This window comes from Macrobrachium rosenbergii, chromosome 26 (assembly GCF_040412425.1).
Source record: "Macrobrachium rosenbergii isolate ZJJX-2024 chromosome 26, ASM4041242v1, whole genome shotgun sequence".
In the NCBI taxonomy this organism is placed as follows: Eukaryota; Metazoa; Arthropoda; class Malacostraca; order Decapoda; family Palaemonidae; genus Macrobrachium; species Macrobrachium rosenbergii.
Genome location: NC_089766.1, coordinates 47183751 through 47208154, shown reverse-complemented (window position 1 = coordinate 47208154; position 24404 = coordinate 47183751). Strand labels below are relative to the sequence as shown.

The window sequence follows — 24404 nt, the reverse complement described above, 5'->3', positions numbered from 1 at the left end:
TGTTCACCCCTTCTCATCCACATACAGACACTGTCCTACTTACGAACGTTCAAGTTACAAACAAACGTGATCGTAAATTGAAAGTGTGTTCAGAACGCTCCCCCTTTGCCACTCGTAAGTTACCATGACGATCTATTTAGGTTTTATTTATCGTTCGTATTAATAAAGTACGGTACTCTATAAATTTAGTATTCTAAGCACAGTATACAGTAATGCATTGTTTTAGGATGGGAAAACATACAATACTGTACTGACTCTATATCATATTGTACTTAACTACGCATGAAGACCAACTTACGAACAATTCAAGACACAAGTGGCCGTTCGGAACGTAACTCATTCGTATGTAGGGTGGTGTCTACACAGAAACATAATTCGTGAATCGTACGAGTGAAAATTCTAGGCTTGCTTGCTCAAACACTCAAGTGTGGCTTTTTCTCAAAAATTTTTCAAGGTCCAGGTTTTAAAAACACAAGACTCTCAAGGCCTCCTCCTGCAAAGAAGTTCTTAAATACTTTCTGTGGTTGGCAGGCTTCCATGAAAAGATGGAGCCAAGTTCATATTTCACAGTATCTCTAGTGCTATAACATAAACAGCATACTTTAGTTATAATAATGATAATTTACTCATTTACCACCAAACTGACTTAACTGAATTGAATATAGAACTTAGGCCAAAGGCCAATCACTGGGACCTGTGAGGTCATTCAGCAATGAAATGGAAATTGACAGTAAAAGGTTTGAAAGGTGTAACAGGAGGAAAACCTCAAAGCAGTTGCACTATGAACCAACTGTTAGGAGAAGGCTGAGGAAAGTAAGATGGAAGAAAAAGAATATGAATGGAGGTACAGTAAAAGGAACAAAAGGAGTTGCAGCTTGGGGCCGAAGGCACACCGCAAAGGACCTCGAGTAACGCCTACGGTGAAACTGACTTAATCTACTCATGTTAATTGAAAACACCTTTTCGATAATGATCTTTATTGTTAGCAGTGATGAAATAAATTAAAAGAAAATTAAAATGATACATGACATTCTATTGGTCCTACTGACAAATGCTAAACAGTGACAATGTAAAACGGAAAAGCAGTGAGGCGAAGAAATACAGCACCGCAACGTGCAATTTGGAACCGTGAATTCTTGAGTCGACACTTAAATGGATGAAAATGTGCTTGGAATAGAGAACTAATTTGTGTGTCTAGTTTCGAGAATCTGCCTCTACTGATACTTTCCGACTCAAAAAGCGGCAAAAAGAGGCAGAGCAAAACAGGAGATTGCTATACACTGATACCTGTTGCTCCTGAACTGAAATTCTGAGCGGTGATCAATTGCATGTGACGAGGATGATTATAACTCTTAAATTAAACTGCGTGTCTAATAATGTACTCCAATGATGACCGAATGAATATTCAAATGCAGTATCAAAATACCTGTACAATATATTACAGATTTCCCAATAGAAGTTCATTCCCTATTGCACAATACCTAATAGAGCCACCTACTGCAAGTTCAATGCAATAACATACAGTGTATGACATCACATGACCATATCACAAGGTGAACGTATCAGAAAAAATAATGCATATCTAGCGGAGAGAAGCCTACTTTTAATAAAATACAAGATATTCAAGAACCCTACCAAGCGCTAAGTATCTGTGTAAACCAATGTACAGACCTTAGGACAGTCATGTAAGGTACTGTGAGAAATAACGCACTACAGCCATATGTTCACGCCGTTTCAAACACTTACATTCTCACTGTACCCTACACTATATATAAGCATCTACCTACCTAAACGAAGAAAATTTTATCAGCTAAGAGCAAGAATTAAAGCAAATGAACTGGCAATACAATTACCTGCTTAAACTGGGCAACACTGACAGGCATACAGATTTCACCGTCATGATGACCTTGCAAAAACAATCACATTAAGAGGGTCAATGCACTGCATATGAAGCTATAGATGGGTGACAACAAATGGCTGAATTGTCAATACATTTCAGCATCCTTTGGTTGATGAAAAGTAGTTATACATGTGTGAACAAGATGCCCTACAACCTGGTAAGTAAAATAACGGTGAATAAAAGAACTACAACATATCCACTGGTTATATGCTTTAACCTAGTCTCAATTGCAAAATAATGTACAAATGGTATGGAACAACGTGAATGCGTTCCATCATCAATCATTTGCGTTCTAACGGTAGACGAAAATAAATGTCAATGAGCTGAAAAGAGTGTCTTCCTATATGTGATAATATGTACAACATAATCCATTAAGCATAATCAAATCAGTCTGTAAAAAATGCTTGCATTTTTCAAGGTCATCCATAATTTGTTGGAAACAGGTAAAACATTTCATGGCATTTACTGAAATATTAAATAAATGAGTGAATTTACCATGTAAAACATTTCATGGCATTTAATGAAATACTAAATAAATGAGTGAATTTACCTTTATAGTTGAATAAAAAAAAAAAAAAGGATCTAACTACCACTTGACAGACTGAAATACTTTTAAACATTACAAAATACTTATCACCTCTTGACATAAACTCCACAATTAATCTTTCGACCTGAATTACAAATAACTAAATATTCTAACTTAAAATTCAATTTGGGTATTTCAGACTTTAGTAGAATCGTGTATAGTAAGTAAACTATCTAAATAAATAACAAAAAGAATTCATAAATCACCTTACACTATCTCATTGTACCTCAAGATGAGTTATGAATGTCTTACGTTGCACCAATACATATTCTGTAAAATGATTCAAGTTCACTACATGCCACGAAATGATGCTGTCGGGAAAACAAAGGAAGACACGAGACTCTTTTAGAGGAGGCGTCTCGGTTTCTCAGGCATGGCCGACAATTTCTTGAGGGAAAAAGAAGAGATGCACAGGCCCAGGCCTACGAGGAGCGCGGCACCCTGCTGGATGAATCGGTCACCCTGGACGGGACCATTTCCACCCTGGAATAAAAGTAATTCTGTGTGAGAATGGAGAGGGTGCACAGTACTGTGATAAACAGTGATACTTTGATTTGTTATCTACGCGTCACCTCCGAGGTGCTAGTACTTACTGGGACGTCGTGTTTAGTACTATTCCTGGGGGATCAAGGTATTATGTACATCCATTCTATATCGTGTGGTTAACAAATTACATTGACAAACGGTATCTTTGATCCCCGAGGGGCTAGTACTAAACACAGGTCCCACTGAGACTTCTGCCATATTCAGTACTAGCACCTCAGATGTGACTTGCAGATAACAAGACAAAGTAGCACCTTATAAATCATGATAAATTTTGATTACAAAGTACAAAGTAATATTTCAAATCACAAGGAACCTACATTTATTTTGAAAGCACATTACGCCTACATTTTCAAAACCTCTATACAGAGCAATGACATCGCTTACTCTATCACAAGCATAAAATTTTCAAGCAAGCACAGTGACTGAAAAGCCACACAACAAATATCACATTAAATTTTCATAAAAAAACCTAATAATGCATAAGTTAAACTTCCATTCTATAATCTATATACATAATACAAAACCCAAAAAAACTCACCGTTGCAATACGCATGGGTACTCTTAGTGGGTATCGAGAAACTTGAGCAAGCATGTCTCCAAATAACAGTCTGGAAAGAAAGTCTCTATTAAGTGAAGGAATGATATACAAAATGTTTTAATGCAATTCCAAATGCATAGGGAATCTATACTCCTCATTGCGTCAAGGCTGAACACACATTTTCGTTTCTCCTGTTATACATGAGTTATAGCCGATTTAGGACTTTCCTTTCAATCAACAAAAGGCCTGATTTATTCTACAATCTCAGTTATTAATCCATCCAGAAGACATCATATGGACAGTACAAGTATCAAGTCTAATATGGACAGTACAAGTATCAAGTCCAATTTGGTACAACTAAACCCAAGGTCATCTGACAAAACACAGCCTTCAGCTTCAAGAATTGAGCTGGCAAAAAAGCCTTGAGATAATTATGTTATACTGCTGTTCTCTCTAAATCAAGGGGGCAAAAATATAAGCTATAACATGGGTTCCTGCCCAATGTCTGAGTAATGTTCCTCCAATACATTTTGCATGCTACAGCAACCTAACCAACTAATCCTAAGGTACTATACCCTACCTAAACCACAAGTACACACAGGAGTTCCAACTATGCCATCGAACAGTGACCCATGAAGAGGGGCTTTGACTCAGGACATCTAGTACTCACTGTGACCGAATCTTAAGAATACTGAATATAAACAAATAAGTTTCTCATTCAGAAAGGAGATTCAGTACCAAAGTCGATTCAAAACTTGGCAGAATAACTTAAAAATGAATGACTTGTAAAGAAATGTACTTAGCTGAAGGGAAAGGTACAATATCAAAACTTGAATCTCCACTATGACTTACACTAATTACTGTGCACAGGTTTAAATCTGTCAAATATACTTTAGGGGCTTAATTGTAGCTTACTGAGAGTGACCCCTTGTCAAAGTGAAATAAGTGGACAATGTTCCTTATAAACCTAATGTTGTGTATACCATTAAGGAGTAAATTGTTTCAGAAACTAAGGCAAACAGCAACTTTATTCCTATGGTTGCTTACCATCTGCAAACTAGCCGATACTATATATGCTACTTTTAATCTTATAATCGGATATATCATAAAATGTTCAGGTATTTCACTGAAATGTAAGACATTGTTCTTACATACAGAAATCCCATGAGATAAACAACCAAAATAACGAAGGGTTATTTTTTTTTTACATAAAATTTCTCGACACCAGTTTTGCAAGTCAAGCCATGACGTTGCAGTATAAGTATGCATGTACCATGCGTGGTATGTCTCCAGTGCCTGAGTTACAGATATCTGTGTCAGTAGTGACATCACTTGGCCAAACAGCATGAGATCTTCTTGCAGTTAAGGAGGAAAATACAGCTGTTGTCATGTCCTCGCCATAAAAGCCGTTGTGATTTTTTTCTTGCAACCTAACCTGTCTTTCACCCTGAACTGAATTGTTGAACTGAATATAGAGTTTGGGCCAAAGGCCAAGTGCTGGGACCTATGAAGTCATTCAGCGCTGAAAGAGAAACTGAAGGTAAAAGGTTTTATAGGTGTAACAGGAGGAAAACCTCGCAGATGCACTATGAATCAATTGTTACAAGAAGGTGGAAAGTAAGATGGAAGAAAGAGAATATGAACAGAGGTACAGTAAAAGGAACGAAAGGGGTTGCCGCTAGGGGCCGAAGGGACGCTGCAAAGAACCTTAAGTGATGCCTATCCCCCTACAGGGCATCTTTCACCTTGTTCCAATTTTCATTTATCAAAGCAAATCATTCAGGTCAGTCCAATAACAGCCTTGAATAATGATTCAGCATTTTCATTAAAGTAATCTATAAATATATAAAAATAATCTTTATCTGTTTGGAATAACAATATCAATTTTTTTTCTCTTTGGAATATGGCATCACTGAGTAGCCAGTAAAGTTTCCCTCCCTGCGAAGAAGTGTCTTTAGGAGAGAGTGCTCAATTATGTGTACGCTTAAAAAGTGAGTCTGATAGATTCCGATGTGCTTGTGCAATTTTGACATTAACTTCCTCGTAGGTTTTTATGTTAACCCGATGAATTTGATAACAATTTCTGTTAGAATTGTTTGATTTTATAACCCTTTTCACCTTTCCCTATGTCTAATAATACTATAAGCAGGAGGGGAAGGGGGGTATGGCACAAGGGGAGACCAGGGGTGTATGTGTGTGTGAAAATAACTTGACCTGAAGACGTAGTTTTTCAGCCTGGTTCTCCCTTACTGCTGGATATGAGAGAGGTCTAATGGGTTAACTTCTTCTTCTTTTAACATGCTCTTTTCCCATTTTTTGTATGGGGTAAGCACGATGCCTTCTTTGAAGGACTTTTTTGATTTGGCTTTGGGGTAGACCGTAGTCTCGATCGGCTGCCCTGCCTGACATCGCTTAGACCCCGGTAGCGCATGTACATGTATCGTACCAGTCACCGGCTCCCTTTCTCCCAGCAGTGAGGAGAGACGCTGAAGCGGTTAGGTCGACAGTTTGAGACGTGTGAGGTGTCCGTTGGTCTAATGGGTTAACAATAGTTCAAAAAGGCTTTTAAAATCTCTATTAACTAATTTTAAAATCTCTACATTACTGGAAACTAGTAGTGATAAAAGGAAGCAACAAACGTTATTATGAATCAAGTAAAAAAAAAAAAAGTAAGCATTACAATAGCTAGTAGCCTATGGGCAGGAAGAACGACGATCAAGTGGCATCAAAAAAGTCAAAATGCAAAGTGAAATATTTTTATAATAAGCCAATTTTAATCTGTTATTACCAATTGCTGGTAGATTTAGCACAGGCTAAAAGAAAAAGACTGAATATAAAGCTTATTTAACTATGCCTAAAATTCCCAACAAACACTTTATATATTTTTACTGCATTACAGCAGTCGAACGGCCTGAGAGTAGCTTTTATGACTTCGGGACGATTAGGCCCTATTATTTTCGGCCATGAACCTGTTAGCCCGTCACTTTATGCCAGATGAAGTTTAGGCCGTAAGACATGGCGGAAGCTCCTTGGGATGCCGTGTTTAGTACTACCCCCTTGGAGGCCAAAGTATTAAATACACCCATTTCGGCCAGTTACCAGTTTGGATGTTACGGCCTAAATGACTCACAGCCAAAACGACCAGGACCCGCTTTAACTGGGTCGCTCTGGCCTATGTCATCTGCTCTAAGTATGAGCGATAGGCATACTCTAGCCAAATCTCTCAGCCACGGTAACATTTCCAAATGTGATTCGCACCTCACCCCTATGCCTAGCCTAGGCCTATCAGGCTAACCTCATTGCAAAATGGAAGTCTGAACCAGCCTATCACTACAACAGGCTATTACTGGGCACCACCGTAAGCTCGCCTACTTAAGCCTAAGGCTTTAGCTCGGAGTACCGTAGCTTAATGAGCGATGTGAAAAAATAAGATTAAATAAACGAAAAAAGCTGGAGCAATTAGGCTAATGTATATTTCAGATTTCCAGCAACTAGGCCTATATTATATATTCCAGGTTTCGGTAAAACTGTAGATCAGTTCCGCATGGACTACTACCTGGGAAATTGAGTTTTCCTATACTTTTAGTGTTGCTGATGAGGGAGGTGGTGCTGTTTATTGGCAGTCAGTTATTATTATTAACCTCGCATCGGTAATTGTAAGTATTAGCCCCGCGCCTGGTTTTTTCTACACTTTTAGGGCTTCTGATACTGGCGGTGCGTTTGTTTGTCGTCGGCCAAACGGAATGTCCCTTCGCCGTGTTTAGTACTAGCCCAGGGGGGGGTTGGGTACCCATACATTAACAAGTTATTGCACTTGCCGGACGGGGTATGAACCATTCGAAACAGACGTATACACCCGTGCTCTGTCTCGCGAAGATCGCGTATGGAAACCCCTCGTTGGATGGACTTCAGGGGTTAATTACGGGTTAATTACATTCGTGCGACAAAAATTGAAGGTAAATCCTTAATTAGGAACCAAAAAGCTGTATAAAAAGCCAAGTTTGAAGGAAATCGCCGTCGCGGAGCTACTACTCGCACCTTTATCTTGGACCCTTTGGGAACGGGGTGGGGTTTTGGGTGGGGTAAAACGCGGGGAGAGAGAACGGACACGTTGGGCTACTTAGCCCAAAGTGCCTTAGTTTAATGAACATTTGTGGATAAAATATGGTTAAATAAATGCAAAAAAGCTGTAGCTATTAGGCTAATGTCTATTCCAGATTTCCAGCAACCAGGCCTATATTAAATATTCCAGATTACCAGCAATTATATTAAAGTATACCCCCATTCCAGATTTCCAACAGCAATTATATTATAATCTACCCCTATTCCAGATTTCCAGCAATCATATTAATATATAGGCTATACTCCAGCAATTATATTAAAGTACAGCTCCATTCCAGATTTCCAGCAATCATATTAATATATAGGCTATACTCCAGCAATTATATTAAAGTACAGCTCCATTCCAGATTTCCAGCAATCATATTAAAATACAGCCCTATTCCAGGTTTCCAGCAATTATATCAATATGTATATCAAACTTCCAGCAACTGCACTAAAATACAGCCCTATTCCAGAATTCCAGCAATGATATTAAAATACAGCCCTATTCCTGATTTCCAGCAATCATATTAAAATACAGTCCTATTCCAGATTTCCAGCAAATATATCAATATACACTTCAAACTTCCAGCAATTACACTAAAATACAGTCCTATTCCAGATTTCCAGCAATCATATTAAAATACAGTCCTATTCCAGATTTCCAGCAATCATATTAAAATACAGTCCTATTCCAGATTTCCAGCAATCATTAAAATACAGCCCTATTCCAGATTTCCAGCAATCGTAATAATCATACATAGAGGCTCATTCCAGATTTCCAGCAATCGTAATAATCATACATAGAGGCTCATTCCAGATTTCCAGCAACTACAGCAACATATATAACACATTCCAGGAGCTACTACTTAAATCTACCTATTCCAGATTCACAGCAACTATAGCAATACAGCCCGGGCTATATATTCCAGATTTCCAGCAATTACCGCCTACCAACTTACGTACATTCCAGACACACAAACACACCATAGACACTGGAACGCCACTTTCAACCACAACCGGACACATTCCAACTTCACAACATGGAAAAAACAACCGCCATGATTATACAAACCTTCCTGTGTGTTATTGTGTGAGAAAACTTCAACTAAAAACCGGTTATGAATATTAAAACTTCCTTAGAGTAACTATCACATTCCTGGACGTCGAAGTCGTCGCCGTCGCCGTTGCAGCCGACGTTGGAAGATGTCCTCCTCCTCCTGCCCCTCCTCCGACGGGGAGTTTCCACCGGACAGAATCCGGTGGTGTTTCTTTATTTATGGAGCTCAAAAATGGCTCTCTCGAGCCAAAAAAAAATCCAAAAATTGGCTCTCTCTAATGTATTTTAACATTTGGTGATGAAGCCTTCTAAAGGTAATGAAAATATTTGTATATATATATACAGGCCAACTATTCATACAGAAATCCGGTGGGGTTTCTTTATGGAGCTCAAAAATGGCTCTCTCGAGCCAAAATAATCCAAAAAATGGCTCTCTCTTGGTTTTATGTATCTAATGTATTTTAAAAATTGGTGATGACGTCTTCTAAAGGTAATGAAAATATTTGTATATATATAAACAGGCCAACTACTCATTACAGAAATCCGGTGGTGTTTCGTTATTTATGGAGCTAAAAATGGCTCTCTCCAGCCAAAATAATCCAATAATTGGCTCCCTCTTGGTTTTATGTGTCTAATGTATTTTAAAAATTGGTGATGAAGTCTTCCAAACGTAATAAAAACGTTTGTATATATATATATATATATATATATATATATATATATATATATATATATAAACTACTCATTACAGAAATCAGGTAGTGTTTCGTTATTAAGGAGGCAAAAAAAATGGCTCTCTCTCTTGGTTTGATATGTCTAATATATTAAAAAATTGGTAATAAAGCATTCCAAACTTAATAAAAAAAAATATATATGTATATATATATATATATATATATATATATATATATATATATATATATATATATATATATACATATACACACATACCAAATACTCATACATAAATCTGGTGGTTTCGTTAATTAGAACCAAAAAATTTCTCCCTTTTATATACTGTATCTAATACATTAAGATTAATAGTAATAACTCCTTCAAAAAATAAGAATATTTATACATATACGGGCCAAATATTCATACAGAAATAAAATTCTCATACCATACGATTGAAAACAATAATAATTTCTACACCATCGCACCCGCCATTATCATAAACAAGGTTGGCTCTTATTTCTATATATCCAATGTATTAAAAATAAAGGTAATGCCTTCAATTGTAACAAAAAAATGTTATATACAAGCCAAATAATCACACAAAAATAAAAACCTCACGCCCTACGATCGAAACAATACTTTCTTCCTAATTCTACGCCATGGCATCCGCTAGAACCACATACAACAGTTGTCGATTCATGTTATTTTATAATTTTACGGTCGTTCTCTCATTACAGTTTCAAATACAGGGTAAGCAATGACGCAAATGAGAGATTGTGGTATATAATCGTTACTAAACGACAAAACATTGAGAGATTGTGGTATTGATTGTAATAAAACATTGAGATCTGGAGACAATTGACTGCTAGTAGGATAACATTGCCGGCAACTCAACACTTCGCAACCGGTGGAGGTTGTGCGAAATTGCGTATTATGACTAACCAACCAACCATTTAACCCTACGAAGTTTTTCAATAAATAATTCCGCCTAAAACTTGTTGAGTAATCGTGGTAATGCGTACAAATAACGGGTTATCCATTTAAATATACTGGTGGCAAGCCGGCATGGACCGTGGCCCCGCATACTGCAAAAATGTCTACGACCTTGACCGTGGTCTGTTGTGGCCTTGCTAGCCGTCATGCGCTCATCACCTAATTACAAGACCGTCCTTGCGAATACCTGATTTTGGTATTAAAAATTTTGCACAGAGACATACATTTTGCAGTATTGTGGAGAAGAGTGTATATATAAAAGGGATTAAATTGGGGGGAGTCTGAGCTTCCCCTAGGAAACTCTGCCAAGTGCCAAGGGTTTGCACAAACATCCAACCGTGACATGCAGTACGCACGTGAGAGAGAGAGAGAGAGAGAGAGAGAGAGAGAGAGAGAGAGAGAGAGAGAGAGCACCTCCCAGCAGAGCGGACAGGCATCTACTCTATCTGTTCGGCTGCGACGTTGTGCTATCTGCTCTGAAACCAGAGAGAGATATAAGACACAAAATTGTCTCATATCGTGCCCCATGAGTATCGATATTTTAACAAGGTGTTTAAGAAAGGTGAATTACACTCGCACGAGTACGTTCCCAACAGATACAGCGCAAACGCACACCTCTGAGCCTTCCCACCTCAGGAGATCGTCTGAACACCCAACAAGCACCAGTATAGCACTTAAGACTGTAACTTTCACCTGCGGGTGACTGAACGATACAGGAGGAGAATATGTGTGTGTGTGTGTGTGTGTGTGTGTGTGTGTGTGTGTGTGTGTGTGTGTGTGTGTTGGAGAGGAGGGAGGGAGGGGTCAAAATCATGCAGGCCCAACAGCCCCAAAGCAAGCCCTAATCTTTAAGGGCCCTCGCCGATATTCAGGTCACGGGGCCATGGATGTCAAAACAACAATGCAAACGCAGCTGCCTCACGTTTGTTATCATTCCTGATAAGATTTCACCTTGTGGGGAAGGAAGAGGGAAGGGATTTCCTTTTTGCTAAAATGTTATCATTTATGATACATCTGGTTTAAGTCGTTGTTATAATCACTTTTACGTTAAGATTATGATAGTAGGGTTTGTTGGCGTGCAAGAAGCGCACCAGAGCAACGAAGATTCTTTTCACGTTGCATAATGAAGTAAGAGGCAAGGTTGCAAGAGCTGGCTGATCAGAAACTTTAATAATAAGAACGTTTAGCAATTCTAGGACTGTTGGAGATCGCCCAACTTTAAAAAAAAAGTGGTGAGATACCAACTTTGAATGATAAAAAAGATGGTCAGATACCAACTCTGAATGATCAAAGCAATATTGGTCAAGTCTAATTAACTCAATCATTATCAAATGCTCTTTGTTATCTTGAAAGCAATCTACACAACTCTGGACTTAATGGTGAATTTAAGAGAGTGATAAGCTACGTCATGTACAAAAATTCTGTAAATTACCCTCTTCAACTAAATACACACACACACACACACACACACACACACACACACACACACACACACATATATATATATATATATATATATATATATATATATATATATATATATAATATTAACTATATCACATACACAATTGTTTTGTGCAATAGTAGAATTACTAAAACCTCATTCAAACTGGTTAATGTGGACTGTTTGCCCAAGAAAGCTTGTAACTTTTTCTGAATAAATACTCCATTAGATACCATCCAGTTTGAATGAGGTCCTTTTAGTAATATATATATATATATATATATATATATATATATATATATATATATATATATATATATATATATATATACATATATATATATTATATATATATATATATATATATATATATATATATATATATATATATATATATATATATATATATATACTGTATATAATATAAATGATTAAAATTCTCAGACACAAACTGACGCAATTTTTCGATATTAAACAGCATTCTTCACGTGAAACCATCCAACGATCTTAAAATATCAGTTTTATTATTCTAATTTTCCATTTAAATTTCCTCCTCCGAAACATCCTTAACAATATTTTTGATCACTCAATCTATAAAATGTCCCTCGGCAGAGCTTACGTAGATATTACTTCATGTCCTCCAGTAGCTTTTTAGTTTTCTGTAAAAATAAACTATTGCCTGTCCGTCCGCACTTTTTTCTGCCCGCCCTCAGATCTTGAAAACTACTGAGGCTAGAGGGCTGCAAATTGGCATATTGATCATCCGCCCTCCAATCATCAAACATACCAAATTGCAGCCCTCTAGCCTCCTCAGTGGTTTTTATTTTATTTAACGTTAAAGCTAGCCATAACCGTGCTTCTGGCACCGATATAGGACAGGCCACCACCGGGCCGTGGTTAAAGTTTCACGGGCCGTGGCTCATACAGCATTATACCGAGACCACCGAAAGATGGATCTATTTTCGGTGGCCTTGCTGATATGCTGTAGCGGCTGTACAGAAAACTCTACACTGCAAATCCAGTTCTTCCTCGGTGCTACTTGGGCTTGTTCTCTACGCGTCACCTACTCCGAGGAGCTAGTACTAAACATGGCGGAAGCTCAACGGGACGCCGTGTTTAGTACTAGCCCCTCGGGGACCAAAGATATATTTTATTAACATAAATTGTCGACCACACAATATAGAAATAGGTGTAGATGATGCTTTGATCACCCAAGGGCTAGTACTTCCCCAATGCTTAGTACTAGCCCTCGGGGATCAAAGGCATCGTTTAGCAATGTAATTTGTCGTCCACACAATATAGAAATGGGTGTATATATATATATATACAGTATAATACTTTGATTCCCGAGGGGCTAGTACTAAACACGGCGTGCCATTAAGCTTCCGCCATGCTTAGTACTAGCCCCTTGGGATCAAAGATATCGTTTATTAATATAATTTATCGACCACACTCTACAGAAATGGGTGTATATAATACTTCGATCCCCAATGGGCTAGTACTGAACACGTCGCCCCAGGGAGCTTCCGCCATGTTGAGTACTAGCACCTAGGCGTAGGTGACGCGCAGATAACAAGCCAAAATAGCACTAGTTAGTCTTTATTTCTACGACACTGACATAATTCTTCAAGGAAAGTGAAAATATCTACAGTCTCAGGAAGTGATCTGATCCGTCCATTCGATTCTTAGTTTTATAAGATTAGAGATTTTAAGGTTCAGAAGATAAGATAATTTTAAACATTTTTTTACCCTACATACGCTGGTTGCTCTTATCGAAAGATAATTCTCTCGCAAGGGGCGAAAGATAAGATTAAAATACCGGAGTGACTTAGGAGGGAATTATGAGAGTTGATTTCTTTTTATTTAATTTAGCTCGTTTTCAATTTCTGACTTTTATTTTTTTACTTTTTGTGAGTCTAAATGTTATATTACCGTCGTGCGCTAAAATCAATATCAGGCGTGTTTATAAATACCTATAGAGCGTATATATAAAAAATATAATACCACCGTCCACTCTCTCTCTCTCTCTCACATACACACATACACAGACTAGAGAGAATAAACAATGGAATATCATTCAATAACACTTAAGAGAGAGAGAGAGAGAGAGAGAGAGAGAGAGAGAGAGAGAGAGAGAGAGAACATACACACACTAGAGAGAATAAACAATGGAATATCATTCAATAACACTTGAGAGAGAGAGAGAGAGAGAGAGAGAGAGAGAGAGAGAGAGAGAGAGAGAGAGAGAGAGAGAGAGAACATAACAGACTAGAGAGAATAAACAATGGAATATCATTCAATAACACTTGAGAGAGAGAGAGAGAGAGAGAGAGAGAGAGAGAGAGAGAGAGAGAGAGAGAGAGAGAGAGAGAGAGAGAGAGAACATACACAGACTAGAGAGAATAAACAATGGAATATCATTCAATAACACTTGAGAGAGAGAGAGAGAGAGAGAGAGAGAGAGAGAGAGAGAGAGAGAGAGAGAGAGAGAGAGTATACAATTTAGGCCGAAGGGCCAAGCGCTGGGACCTGTGATTAGGTCATTCAGCGCTTAAAGGAAAATTGAGAGTAGAAGGCTTGAAAGGTGTAACAGGAGGAAAACCTCGCTGTTGCACTCTTAAATACTTGTTAGAGGGGGTGGAAAGCAAGACGGAAGAAAGAGAATATGAACGGAGCTACAGTAAAAGGAACGAAAGGGGTTGCATCTAGGAGCCGAAGGGACGCTGCAAAGAACCTTTCAGTAGTGCCTACAGTGCACCCCACGTGGGAATAACACTTAGGTGATTTTGCCCTTGGAATAACTTTGGAATAACAATAACAAGGTAATCTGCAATGCTTTTTGTCAACACCAAAGAGAAATCATATAGCCTTTGCATAAGGTCGTTTCGGGGTTTCAATATTCTCGTTACGCTGACAAAGGTAGTTTCAACGGCCTCTACAGATATTCTGAATTAAAGAGAGAGAGAGAGAGAGAGAGAGAGAGAGAGAGAGAGAGAGAGAGAGAGAGTTTACCGCTTTGTTCTTTTTTTTTTTTAACTTTACACGAAATCAAAATTATATATTACGCACAATGCCTTTATAAGAATTCTTCCTTATCATCTCCGATTAACTAAAACCCTACAATTAAAAGGAGAGAGAGAGAGAGAGAGAGAGAGAGAGAGAGAGAGAGAGAGAGAGAGAGAGAGAGAGAGAGAGAGAGAGAGAGATATGGACTTTCAAATACAATAAACCCAAACTTAAGCAGGACCAATTTCATAAGCGTATACACAAGTAAAAATACATATTTCACGTGATCTCTGAAAATGAATGATAATGCTTACCTTATTCAATAATAGCCCCTATATCTATATCTATAGTAATTTTATAATATGAAAGATGCTTCATAATCAATCATAAAACCTTCACACAATTCAAGGGATTTTGAAGCGTCCCTTCCGTGTTCCCTAACTGCAACCCCTGTCATTTCTTTTGCTGTACCTTCGTTTTTATTCTCACTTTCTTCCATCCTACTTTCCACTCTCTCCTAACAATACTGTTTCATATTGTAACTGCGAGGTTTTCCTCCCGTTACATATTTAAAACCTTTTTAATATCAATTTCCCTTTCAGCGCTGAATGACCTCGTAGGTCCCAGCGCTTGGCCTATGACCTAAATTCTACATTCCATGCCATTAAAATAATTTAAGCAGAAGCAACAAAATCACCACAACCAACAATAATAATTATGATGATACTAACGCAATCCGCTCTGTAACTTGATTTAGCACTCTGTGGGCAATGCTTTCAAAGCAAGGTGTTTTGCAATAGGGGCCACTTACACTAGACACTTGCCCAAACCAAGCACCGTTTGGCCCGTGACACAGGTGAGAGGACACCTGACAGTGAGTCATGACTCTGAGTTCTAGCTTCCCTGGTCAGAGGACGACACAGACACCAGATCTACTGAACAGAAGAAGCACCAATGTGCAGAGAATGTTTTGCCTCTCTGTCGAACTTCTCCAGAGTTCCAGAGGTCCTTTATTCCTCCTCACACCGCTGGACTGTGGAACAGCCTCCCTTCTGAGGATGTCGTGCAGTTGGAACTTCTTCTTCTTCAGAAGTTCAAGCGAAGGTGCAATGCATTACTGCCCTGATGCTATTCTCCTTGCATTTTAATACTTTTTTATCTATTTATTAATTTATTTTTTCTTTTTTAATAAATGGGATCTCTTCTTTCTGTATTTCCCTTTACCTCCTCTTACTTCTTCCTAATGAATACCTTAATATTCTTTGATGAAGCTTGAATTTCAAGTCAGTGGCCCCTTTGGTGGGCTTGTTCCGTATGAATAGGTTTCATCTTCTGAATAATAATAATAATAATAATAATAATAATAATAATAATAATAATAATAATAATAATAATAATAATAATAATAATGGAAGAGTACATCAAGTAAAAAATTAGTCTTATGAACTATGGATTTGGCCACCCACCACCCACAATGCAGGAGGTGTCATTAGCCAAAATGGGCGCCCTGGCCTAGCGATGCAGCCTTCAATTTATGCTTGTTAGGAAGTAAGGATAAAGGACGCGGGGGTAGCAACCTGACCCTAAAAAAAAATTAATGAAAAACCAAAAGGCTGTGGTATCCTTCTAGTGCCAACCTCCCCACCCCCTCCTACCTACCTAGGGAATAAAAATGTCTGTAGCTAAAAGTATACATTCATACATACACAATTTATAAATCTGATGAAATCTGCAGAGAAAATAAAAAAATAAAAGCTGCAAGGGCAACTGCAGGCAAGGACACAAAATGACTGATTCAGTAGCAAAACCCCCAAGATATTTTCGGCAGATAATAATGGGGCCTGCGTTGCTTCACATCCTGGCCTATGAGTCTAAATTAAATATAGCCACGCTCACTCGCTCATTAAATGTCACTATCCCTCTCTCTCTCTCTCTCTCTCTCTCTCTCTCTCTCTCTCTCTCTCTCTCTCTCTCTCTCTCTCTCACTTATACAATACATATACACACATTTTATACATATATGTATACACACTGTATTTATATACATACACACACACACACACATATATATATATATATATATATATATATATATATATATATATATATATATATATATTTAGTATATATATATATTTGAGAGAGAGAGAGAGAGAGAGAGAGAGAGAGAGAGAGAGAGAGAGAGAGAGAGAGAGAGAGAGAACTTCTATATCTCACAGCTTTTATATATATATATATATATATATATATATACATACATATATATATATATATATATATATATATATATATATAGAGAGAGAGAGAGAGAGAGAGAGAGAGAGAGAGAGAGAGAGAGAGAGAGAGAGAGAGAGAGAGAGAATTTCCACATCTCACCGGCTTTCTAAATTCGTCAGGAGCATGTTCGTTTTGGCATTCTGTCCCTTGGTAAAACCTTGCGTGACGTCATCGTTACTCAATCCTCACCTAACGCTACACGAGATGTAATACAAAGTACAAGTAAAAATTGAGCCGAAGTCTCTTTGGCCACAATCGGGTTTCCCGAAAATCAATTCAGTTCATTCAAACACAACACAAACGTACGAAAGAAAAGCTTTACACTTGTAACACACGGTTACCACATTCAGTCACCCTAAAACGCAAAAGGTGGACCACAGGGAACTTTCTCTTTCGCTGGAATTCTTTCACCGAGGCCATACGAAAGCAACGATAATATTGCGTCATGTTCGGAAATCTCTCTCTCAATCTCTCTCTCTCTTGCCTGTACTAAGCCAATAAGGAAAAAATTAAAATCTTACCACGCTGTTTCACACCATTACGGAACAAACCACAAACTAATCCGTCATTTTTAGTTTTCTGTACATGAAAACTGTTGTGCCGGCTTTGTCTGTCCGTCCGCACTTTTTCTGTCCGCCCTCAGATCTTCAAAAACTGCTGAGGCTAGATGGCTGCAAATTGGTATGTTGATCATCCACCCTCCAATCATCGAACATACCAATTTGCAGCCCTCTAGCCACCTCAGTAGTTTTTATTTTATTCAAAGTTAAAGTTAGCCATAATGACGCGTCTTGAAACGATATAGGACAGGCCACCACCGGGCCGTGGTTAAAGTTTCATAGGCCGCGGCTCTTTCAGCATTATACGGAGACCACCGAAAGATAGATCTATTTGCGGTGGCCTTGATTATGCGATGTAGCGGCTGTACAGAAAACTCGATTGCTTTAACCTTGAATAAAATAAAAACTACTGGGGCTAGAGGGCTGCAATTTGGTATGGTTGATGACTGAAGGGTGGATGATCAACATGCCAATTTGCAGCCCTCTAGCCTCAGTGGTTTTTAAGATCTGAGGGCGGACAGACAAAGCCGGCACAGTAGTTTTCTTGTACAGAAAACTAAAAGAGAAGTCTGATAACAGTCTGGGCGAGTCTGATAACAGTCTGGGCGAGCCAACGAGGTTACGCCGTAGGGTAGGCACCGCTTAAGAGCTTCCGCGTATTACGATACATCAAATTCCAATGGCGACTTCTTATCTCACAAATTCTATATAACGGTGTATTCGTTCTCACGTTCGTCAGTATTACGTAAAAATAGAATAACATCATAACTGGCAGCGTTAACCTTTGGCAAGGACGTTCATAACATCTGAGTAGGAGGGCCGATATTTACGTCAAAGTTACTCAAACTTTCGATTAATGACAAATGGAAAGGCTTAGTAATATATTTTATGTTTGAAAAGCAAGCATAACATTTAAGGCAAGGAAACGCGTCACGATCAGTTACGACACCAATCTCACGCGTGCAGCATAATTATAATTATATATATATATATATATATATATATATATATATATATATATATATATATATATATATATATATATATATATATATATATATATATATATATATATATATATATATATATATATAATTAGACACCATTTGCATACATTAAGAACACCATTGCTTCCGGTTCTTTGCCAAAGTTCCGCTGAAATTCCCTTTCTAAATATAAATAAGGGCGAGGAGGAGTAGGAGAGTGGGAGGAGGAGGAGTAGGAGAGATGGAGGAGGAGGAGTAGGAGAGTGGGAGGAGGAGGCGTAGGAGAGTGGGAGGAGTAGGAGCGTGGGAGGAGGAGGAAGAAGGACGTTGAAATAGGGTCCAACATCTTGCCCTAAGAGTTCTATTATGGCAAAGAGATCCTACGGCCACGCCCCACCATGGCAGCTATGGAGGTCAACGCTACAGGAAGTGGAGACGTCCTTCCGCGGGATATAAGCCTGTAACTGCTTTGGCTTGTTATCTAGGCGTCACCTACTCCGAGGGGCTAGTACTAAACATGGCGGAAGCTCAATGTGACGCATAGTTTAGTACTAGCCCCCTCGGGAATCAAAGAAATCGTTTATTAATATAACTTTTCAACCAGAGGGACTAGTACTAAACACGGCGTCCCAGGGAGCTTCCGGCATGTTTAGTACTACAACCTTGGCGGTGACGCGTTTCTTATCTCCAAAGTAACACCCAGTTCATTATACTTGGTGTTATCATGTTCCACGATTCCTCGCAGGATTTCTGGTGCTTAAAGATAATACTCCAATAGAAAAAAATCGATTAAAACTGACTTCCTGTAAATCTTCAACGACTCGAAAGTGGTTCTTCTAATCTCAAGGTTATGTGACTAGCGAGACTATTTTTCCATGTTTACAGCAAGCTGGCCACTGAGCCAACTAATATATATATATATATATATATATATATATATATATATATATATATATATATATATATATATATATAAAAAATGATGTGTTTGTGAATGGGCGAAATGGTTAAACAACCACGAAAAACAACATAGCAACTAAATGAAACTATCATCGTTCAATTGACTTTTTTTGAAGTCGAGGCTACAGAAAACATAACCATACACGATATACCATTTAAAATGGTCTTGGATTTATTCAGCCTTTATCTCTAACACAGACAAAACCTGCAGACATTATAACAGAAATCTCTTCCTCCTACGTCACCGGGAAAACGGCCCAGACTGGCGTAACGTAACGACTACGTTATGACAACGGTATACGACAAATCCTTCGCTGCTCGCAGTCGCGACAGCTAGAAGAATATCGTTAAATGTCTGATATGTTGAGGGGGAGGGGATGGCAGTTATATTAAGTTATATTCGAATTTAAAAGGTGCTCTGGGAAGGTTGGGCCGGGTGGGGGGATGGGGTAGGTGGACGAACGGAGACGATTGGGGGGGGGGGGATGTATATGACAAGGTTTATAGCTTAATGCCTCGCTCGCCGGCCATCAAACTTGTCCTTGAAACCCTTGCCAAATCATCTTCCTCTATTCAGTCATACATTATTATTATTATTATTATTATTATTATTATTATTATTATTATTATTAAGAAGATGGACCCTATTCATATGGAACAAGCCCACCAAAGGGGCCACTGACTTGAAATTCACTGGGACTTATGAGGTCATTCAGCGCTGGAAAGGAAATTGAGAGTAGAAGGTTTGAAAGGTGTAACAAGAGGAAAACCTTTTGCAGTTGCACCACGAATCAATGGTTAGGAGAGGGTGGATAGCAAGACGGAAGAAAGAGAATATGAAAGGAGGTACAGTAAAAGGAATGAAAGTACTTCTGCTCAGCTGAATGAAAAGCGATATTCAAGGTGGGAGAAATGCTGGGACGTGAAAGCATATTAATTAATGTGATTAACAGGAAAAGTCACAATAATCTTTCCTAGATAGTGACCCCCAAGGGTTTTAATTTAAACCCGGTATGTATCGACCTTTGCGGCGTGTTTAGTACTAGCCCGTTGGGTATTACCGTACAAACATAAACAAAAGACTGTAAATATCAGAAAGATAATGATCTCCAGGAAATATTGTGAATTTTTACCCCGTGACTTTACTACCGGCCACCATAAGTTAATGTGACTTTTTTTCCTGGCCAAAAATCTGACTTTTTTCCTGGCCAAAAATCTGACTTTTTTCCTGGCCAAAAATGTGACTTTTTCCTGGCCAAAAATCTGACTTTTTTCCTGGCCAAAAATGTGACTTTTTCCTGGCCAAAAATCTGTCTTTTTCCTGGCCAAAAATGTGACTTTTTCCTGGCCAAAAATGTGACTTTTTCCTGGCCAAAAATGTGACTTTTTCCTGGCCAAAATGTGACTTTTTCCTGGCCAAAAATGTGACTTTTCCTGGCCAAAAATGACTTTTTTTACTGTGACTTTATTGCCGGCCACCGTAAATTAATGTGACTTTTTTTCCTGGCCAAAAATGTGACTTTTTTCCTGGCCAAAAATGTGACTGTTTTTCCTGGCCAAAAATCTGACTTTTTTCCTGGCCAAAAATGTGACTTTTTTCCTGGCCAAAAATCTGACTTTTTTCCTGGCCAAAAATGTGACTTTTTTCCTGGCCAAAAATGTGACTTTTTTCCTGGCCAAAAATCTGACTTTTTTCCTGGCCAAAAATCTGACTTTTTTCCTGGCCAAAAATCTGACTTTTTTCCTGGCCAAAAATGTGACTTTTTTCCTGGCCAAAAATCTGACTTTTTTCCTGGCCAAAAATCTGACTTTTTTCCTGGCCAAAAATCTGACTTTTTCCTGGCCAAAAATCTGACTTTTTCCTGGCCAAAAATGTGACTTTTTCCTGGCCAAAAATCTGACTTTTTCCTGGCCAAAAATGTGACTTTTTCCTGGCCAAAAATCTGACTTTTCCTGGCCAAAAATGTGACTTTTTTCCTGGCCAAAAATCTGACTTTTTTCCTGGCCAAAAATGTGACTTTTTTCCTGGCCAAAAATGACTTTTTTTTTTTACTGTGACTTTATTGCTGGCCACCATAAATTAATGTGACTTTTTTCCTGGCCAAAAATGTGACTTTTTCCCGTGATTTTATACCGGCCACCCACCGTCCTTATAACTAAGGAATGACTCGCTAACCGAGTGAATATATTATCAAAAATTATATATTTCGTTCGATTAATTCCCACCAAATACACGAACCAATAAAAAGACTGAAATAATCCACTTCAAATCAATGAGACGCGACATTTAAGCCGTTGGATATAACGAGTTATAGGTCGCGAGAACCGCACTGAACTCGATTTTAAACATTATGATCCCCGCAGGGAGGTGGTGCCGTCAGCGCGCCTAACGCGGTGCACTGTAGGGATTTACTTAAGGTTCTTGACAGCGTTCCTTAGACCCCTAGCTGCAACCCCTTTCGTTCCTTTTGCTGTATCTCCGTTCATATTCTTTCTTCCACATTACTTTCCTTAATCGACTTCTAACAATTGATTCCTGTTACAATTCGTAACCTTTTTACAGTCAATTTTCCTCTCAGCGGCGAATGACCTCGTAAGTCCCAGCGCTTGGCCATCGGCCTAAATTGTATATTCTCTCTTTACACTTATGTATCAATTTATTTTTCATTTTTAATAAGTGGTATCTCTTCTTTCTGTATTTCCCTTTACTTCCTCTTACTTCTTCCTAAAGGACACCTTAATATTCTTTGGAAGCTTCTTGAATTTCAAGTCAGTGGCCCCTTTGGTGGGCTTGTTCTACATGAATAGGGTACAGCTTCTGAATAATATATAATAATAATAATAAAATAACTAGGCCAACCTCCTTAAGAGATATGAATGATTAACCTACTTCTCAATGGGGAAATTCCTAAACCAAACTTTGAGGTCACGGCAGCTGGCGGTAAGCTGTGAATGCCTCGCAGTGACGCTGGTTCAAAGCCTACTGATTTGTTTATCATTTAGATTTTACGTGATTTTTTAATTTATTCATAAATATTAAGCTATAAAACCGTTTAATATTGAATTCACTGTGCCTTGAGAATATATATATATATATATATATATATATATATATATATATATATATATATATATATATGTATATATATATATATATATTTGGATAAACGTTCAGGCTACAAAGAACGAATGGAACATTTAAGCCGTCGTTAACTTTCCGTTCAAACGCCTGACGGAAATACTGACGATTGTCACAAAAACCACACCCTTCCATTATCTTTTTTTTCTTTACTCGTTTTCTCCGGGCCTGGGCTAGTAATGGGCACTAGGCTGGCCTTTTAATTAACTCATCTTTGACCCAGTAGAAATAAAAGAATAAGAATTTCACGATAACACGGACATCTGAAGAGATACTTCAATCTGAAAAAAAACTTTCCAAACGCACTCAGGCAGAACGAGAAACAGCTTCTAGTTTCTATACAGCGACTGTTGATTGATTGGTCAACTTATTTACCTGGCTTCACATCATCAAAGAACACAGACGCATTGTCCCCGACACTTGGACACACTTAGTTTCGAGGTTTAAAAGGAAATTGCACCGATGTTCACCAGAGATGATAATGAAAGTATTCCCCTGGCCACATCCGTCAAGGTACATCCATTCACTTCAGTCGCGTGAGAAGAATAAATTTCAAAAGTCACTCCACTGACTCATTTGCATACACCCCTGTTTGAATCATAGCACTTTTATCAACACATGAATCACCGACAGGAATCAATGCACATATTAAAAATTGCTGAATGAACTACGGAAAATAACCAATTCGCGTTCAGAATGACACTTGGAACGTTAACCTGTTACCGGGCCATTACAAACGTCAAATATCACTATATGGAAATAAGTTGCACATATGAGAAACAGCTGAAATCACTTTACACGTAATTAAGGATAATATTTACCACACCACATTCTGAAGGAGAATACCAATTCGGGCCATTTTTAGAACTAAAAAACAACCACTGGATATATAGACCTATATATATATATATCGGTGAATCACCCTACCACACTTAGCATAATATCACTGACCACCACGACACAGAACAAGGAAAGCAATTAAGTCACTGTTAATACAAAGAAAAATTAAAATCGCAGTTATATACAGACGAATAACATTCAGAATACGAACAGAACCGCGACCACCAACCTGCACACGTACTGCTGCACGCGGGCTGCTCTTCTTAGCAACTGCTGCCTACTGGCGCCAATCATGGCCACGGTGCGGCTAAAGAGAGAGAGAGAGAGAGAGAGAGAGAGAGAGAGAGAGAGAGAGAGAGAGAGAGAGAGAGAGAGAAGCAGCAACAGCCTGCACCAGGCAGCTTCGCCGAGAACCACTTTCACCGCAGGACCTTTTAAACGACGAGATATGCCAGCCAGCCACGGTCGTCGATCCTACTGTACAACAGCCTGCCTGCCTGCCCCAGAGGACACGTGATTCAGCAGCTACAGCAGTTGGGGGTCTTCCGGCGTCGTATTTTGTTTTTGGATTCCCGCTTGTCTCTGGGCACCGAGGCGCTGTGGACGGGCATTAATGGGTAGGATGGGGGAAGAGGATTTAGGGCGAAGAGAGACTTAGTCGAAGGGGAAATGAGTGGAGGCAGGAGAGGTGAGTTTCTGAGGAGGAGAGAGTGTGTTTCTGTGGCTTCGTCTGATGAGTGAGTGTGCCCACCGCGCTGGCTGTGATGAGGCCCTTCTCAGGGCCAAGACGGCG

At 38.6% G+C, this 24404-nt stretch overlaps 1 protein-coding gene across 1 annotated transcript; it reads right to left on the bottom strand.

Annotated features, from left to right (window-relative positions):
* Positions 1-960: 960 nt before the first annotated feature.
* LOC136853156 (uncharacterized) lies at positions 961-24404 on the bottom strand. The gene is made up of 3 exons (XM_067128471.1): positions 23841-24404; positions 3571-3640; positions 961-2969 (listed from the first exon to the last, which is right to left on the bottom strand). The coding sequence occupies exons 1-3, from the start codon at positions 23903-23905 to the stop codon at positions 2832-2834; spliced, it is 273 nt and encodes a 90-aa protein (XP_066984572.1). The 5' UTR covers positions 23906-24404; the 3' UTR covers positions 961-2831.

What these genes read in the sequence shown, in the direction of transcription:
- LOC136853156 (XM_067128471.1), bottom strand. Translation starts at nt 23,905, where the DNA reads ATGATTGGCGCCAGTAGGCAGCAGTTGCTAAGAAGAGCAGCCCGCGTG. An exon ending in GTGCAGCAGTACGTGTGCAG is followed by an intron (nt 3,641 to 23,840) that starts GTTGGTGGTCGC and finishes CTTTCTTTCCAG; the next exon opens with ACTGTTATTTGGAGACATGC. An exon ending in TACCCATGCGTATTGCAACG is followed by an intron (nt 2,970 to 3,570) that starts GTGAGTTTTTTT and finishes CTTTTATTCCAG; the next exon opens with GGTGGAAATGGTCCCGTCCA.